The sequence below is a fragment of the Haematobia irritans genome, chromosome 5 (genome assembly GCF_050003625.1).
Source record: "Haematobia irritans isolate KBUSLIRL chromosome 5, ASM5000362v1, whole genome shotgun sequence".
Lineage (NCBI taxonomy): Eukaryota > Metazoa > Arthropoda > Insecta > Diptera > Muscidae > Haematobia > Haematobia irritans.
In genome coordinates this window covers 6,423,013-6,428,155 of record NC_134401.1, presented here as the reverse complement: position 1 = coordinate 6,428,155, position 5,143 = coordinate 6,423,013, and the positions used below count along the sequence as shown (strand labels likewise).

The window sequence follows — 5,143 nt, the reverse complement described above, 5'->3', positions numbered from 1 at the left end:
TATATGAAACGAAAATTTCACCTCCATCCAGAAAAAATTAAAATTTTTATTATGAAAAATTTCTTTTGCGCATATCTCCTGAACTAAGTGTCGTAGAGTGAAAATGAGATTAATCCCTAGTCACTCTCAAAATATCGAAAATTCCATCCAAATCTAGAAAAAATTTAAAATTTTATATGAAAGCGAAAAGGAGTTTGATTTCTCATCACCTCCAAATTAATCGAAAATTTCACACCAATCCAGAAAAACTCCAAATTTTTATATGAAAAATTTCTCTTGTTCATATCTCCTTAAATAATCGTGATAGAGCGAAAAAGAGGCTGATTCGTGATCACCACCAAAAAATCGAGAATTCCATCCAAATCCTGAAAAAACTCGAATTTTTTATAGGAAAATCTGAAATAACCAAAATTTCTATAAGAAAAACGTTTTCTGCTCATTTCTCCTAAACTACGCGTCGTAAAGCGAAAAGGAGTTTGAAATTTGATCACCTCCATAAAATCGAATATTTCACCCCAATCCAGAGAAAAATCCAAATTTTTATATGCAAAATTTTCTTTTGCTCATATCTCCTTAAATAAGCGTCATAGAGCTAAAAGGAGATTAATACGTGATCATCCCCGAAAAAAAAAATCAAAAATTCCATACAAATTTTTATATGAAAAACGTCTTTTGCTTATATGACTTGCACAAACCGTCGTAAATACGAAACAAAATACAAAATTGAGAAATCCATCGCAATCTCGAAAAACCAAAGTTTTATGTGAACACCACCAGATAAAATCCTAAAATCCTGCAAAAATCTAACTTTTTTATTTAAAAACCAGAAACAATCAAAATTTTTATTTGAAACGAAAATTTCACCCCCATGCAGAAAAAAATCAAAATTTTTATTATGAAATTTTTTTTTTGCGCATATCTCCTGAACTAAGTGTCGTAGAGTGAAAATGAGGTTAATCCCTCTATCCAAATCTAAAATAAAATCTAAATTTTTAGATGAATTTTTTTTTTTTTCACTAAGCGTTATAGAGGGAAAAGGATGTTCATTCCTGATTACCCCCCAAGAAATCGAAAATTCCATCTAACTACCGAAAAAATATTTTTTATTTAAGCGATATCAATCGTCAATATCCCAACAAAGCTGCTGTGAGTTATTCTTGAATGTTTCCACATGAATGATTGTGGACGATCTAGATGAACTTAGGGGTCATTATTATTTGCCATCTCTATCTTGTTTTACGTCAATTTGTAGTAATTAAATTTTTAATTTTGTTTTTATCTAAAAAAAGGTTATTATTTATGGGTATTCCAATAAACCATGCCAAATTAATTGTTTAATTTTAACCAAAATTGGCTAGCTTTACAGAGGGTCTAAAAAAATTTTCAATATTCCAACGTTGTCTTCCGTATGAAAATGTGGAAATTTTCATTTGTTGTCATTTTTGGGCTTCTTGCAATCGTTAATGTAACGGTAAGAAAAATATTTTTTGTTTTTCTTATTCTTTAAAATTAAATTTAAAAAAAAAAATGTTACTATTTCTACAGGCTGTTAGGAGAAATTTCAATATGCAAGTGTATAATGTGTCGTGCAGTAAATATACCACTCTAGTCAAGCGATTCGATTGTAGTTATAACATGATTGCAAAAGGTCGTTGTTTGGCCAGTGCCTATTTTGTCTTCGATCGTGAAGTGGACAAGGATGCTGAGGCCCATATGTTGATATATTTCACTCCTTCCTATCGATCCAAGCGTAGTGCTAAACCTGTAAAATTTGTAGACTTAAAAATGAATATTTGCGATATTTTGACTCAACCCATGCGAGTGCCCATTCTCAAAGTTTTATTTGATGAAATGCGAAGAACTAGCAACATACCAAATCGATGTCCCATTAAAGGAGTAAGTACGAAAAATTTTTTAGAATATTATTTTTTTTTTTTGCTACATCGTTTGTTTTCTCTTTCGAATTAGAATTTTCTATATTCAGTTGCTAATTTTACCATTGATCAATCTCTATTGCCGCCTTATGTACCCTTCGTGCAATTCAATTTTTCATTGAGCTTTTACGAACATGCCGTGAAAACGTCAACATTATATTTGGCAGGAGCAACAGTTTCCAGAATATGATCGAAACCAACTATGGTATCATATGGGACTTGGTTGTACTTTGTACATGTAGTAATAAATTTTTAATTATTTTTTGTTTTTTATAACAAGGCCTATTATTTCATTTTGGATTATGTATGGGTATCAAAAACTCATTATTAAAAAAAATATATTTTTGTTTAGCCAAAATTAGCTAAACCTAAGTAGTGCCTAAAATTTTCAACATTCCCATTGAGTCAATGATATGAAAATGTGGAAATTTTAATTTTTTATAATTTTTGAATTTTTTGCAATAATTAATGTTTGATAAGAAAAATACTTTCCGATCTTCTTATTCTATAAATCCAGCAAATCGTTATATTTTCATATAGAGTGCTACGAGAAATTTCAATATGCAATTTTATAATGTGTCGTGCAGTTAATATTACACCCCAGTGAAGCGATTCGATTGTAGTCAAAAAATGATGGCAAAAGGTCGTTATCTGGCCAGTTCATATGTTCTCTTGGGTCGTACATTGGACACGGATGCTGAGGCTCAATTTTTGATATATTTCACTCCTATCTATAGATCTCAGCTTAATGCTAAACCTGTAAAATTTGTAGACTTAAAAATGAATATTTGCGATACATTGGGCCAAGCCAATACCGAGTACAAATAATAGCTGAAATGCTGGCAAAATTTTCTATAGAAATAAAGTTTTAACAAAATTTTCTAGAGAAAAAATAGTTTGGTAAAATTCTATATAGAAATAAAATTTTGACAAAATTTTTATAAAAATACAATTTTGACAAAATTTCCTATAGAAATAAATATTTAGCAAAATTTTCTGTAGAAATAAAATTTTAGCAAAAATTTCTATGGAAAAAAAATTTGGTAAAATATTCTATAGAAATAAAGTTTTGACAATTTTTTTTTTATAAAAATCACATTTTGACAGAGTTTTTTATAAAAATAAAATGTTGTCAAATTTTTTTATAGAAATAAAATTTTGACAAAATTTTCTATAGAAATAAAATTTTGGCAAAATTTTCTATAGAAATAAAATGTTAGGAAAATTTTTTTATAGAAACTAAATTTTACAAAATTTTCTATAGAAACAAAATTTTGGCAAAATTTTTTATAGAAATAAAATTTTGACAAAATTTTCTATAGAAATTAAATGTTAAAAAAATTTTCTATAGAAATAAAATTTTAGCAAAATTTTCTATAGAAACAAAAGTTTGGTAAAATTTTCTATAGAAATAAAATTTTGACAAAATTTTCCATAGAAATAAAATGTTGACAAAATTTTCTATAGAAATAAAATTTTGACAAAATTTTCTATAGAAATAAAATTTTGACAAAATTTTCTGTAGAAATAAAATTTTGACAAAATTTTCTATAGAAATAAAATTTTGACAAAATTTTCTATAGAAATAAAAGTTTGCCAAAATTTTCTAGAAAAAAAAAATAGTTTGGCAAAATTCTATATAGAAATAAAATTTTGACAAAATTTCCTATAGAAATAAATATTTGGCAAAATTTTTGTGTACAAATTAAATTTTGACAAAAATTTCTGTAGAAATAAAATTTTCGCAAAATTTTCTATAGAAATAAAATTTTGGTAAAATATTCTATAGAAATAAAGTTTTGACAATTTTTTTTTATAGAAATAAAATGTTGACAATTTTTTTATAAAAATCAAATTTTGACAGAGTTTTTATAAAAATAAAATGTCAAATTTTTTATAGAAATAAAATTTTGACAAAATTTTCTATAGAAATAAAATGTTAGGAAAATTTTTTTATAGAAATTAAGTTTGACAAAATTTTCTATAGAAACAAAATTTTGGCAAAATTTTGTATAGAAATAAAATTTTGACAAAATTTTCTATAGAAATTAAATGTTAACAAAATTTTCTATAGAAATAAAATTTTAGAAAAATTTTCTATAGAAGTAAAATGTTAGGAAAATTTTTTTATAGAAATTAAATTTGACAAAATTTTCTATAGAAATTAAATGTTAACAAAATTTTCTATAGAAATAAAATTTTAGAAAAATTTTCTTTAGAAATAAAATTTTGCCAAAATTTTATATAGAAATAAAGTTTTGGCAAAATTTTCTAGAGAAAAAATAGTTTGGCAAAATTCTATATAGAAATAAAATTTTGACAAAACTTTTATAAAAATAAAATTTTGACAAAATATCCTAAAGAAATAAATATTTGGCAAAATTTTTGTGTACAAATAAAATTTTGACAAAATTTTCTGTAGAAATAAAATTTTCGGAAAATTTTCTATAGAAATAAAATTTTGGTAAAATATTCTATAGAAATAAAGTTTTGACAATTTTTTTTTATAGAAATAAAATGTTGACAATTTTTTTATAAAAATCAAATTTTGACAGAGTTTTTATAAAAATAAAATGTCAAATTTTTTATAGAAATAAAATTTTGACAAAATTTTCTATAGAAATAACATTTTGACAAAATTTTCTATAGAAATACAATTTTTGACAAAATTTTCTATAGAAATACAATTTTGGCAAAATTTTCTATAGAAATAAAATTTTGGCAAAATTTTCTATAGAAATAAAATTTTGACAAAATTTTCTATAGAAAAAACATTTTGACAAAATTTTCTATAGAAATAAAATTTCGACAAAATTTTCATAGAAATAAAATTTTGACAAGGTTTTTTATAGAAATAAAATTTCGACAAAATTTTCTATAGAAATAAAATTTTGAGAAAATGTTCGCAAAATTTCGAAAAACTGTCCGGCTTACAGATTAAAATAATTGAGATTTTTACTATGAAACTTCAAAAGGTGTCTTATTAGAAACTTAATGTCAGAAAAGAATAGTGCTTGATATAAACGAAATGGACTGTGATTTTAGAACAAAAAATTTTTTTTAATAACAATTTTGTAACAAAAATTTTTTTTTGTGATAAAAGTTTGGAATTTTCGAAAGAAATAAAAACAACTCTTACAAAAGACGAACGATACACGATTTCCAAACGGTTTTTTTCTTGTCCTCTATGTTCTATATTTACAGCAGTA

At 24.3% G+C, this 5,143-nt stretch overlaps 1 protein-coding gene across 1 annotated transcript; it reads left to right on the top strand.

Moving 5' to 3' along the window:
* The first annotated feature begins 1,566 nt into the window (after positions 1–1,566).
* LOC142239496 (uncharacterized) lies at positions 1,567–2,124 on the top strand. The gene is made up of 2 exons (XM_075311289.1): positions 1,567–1,896; positions 1,969–2,124. Exons 1-2 carry the CDS (start codon positions 1,567–1,569, stop codon positions 2,122–2,124), a joined length of 486 nt encoding a protein of 161 aa, XP_075167404.1.
* The last annotated feature ends 3,019 nt before the right edge of the window (positions 2,125–5,143 follow it).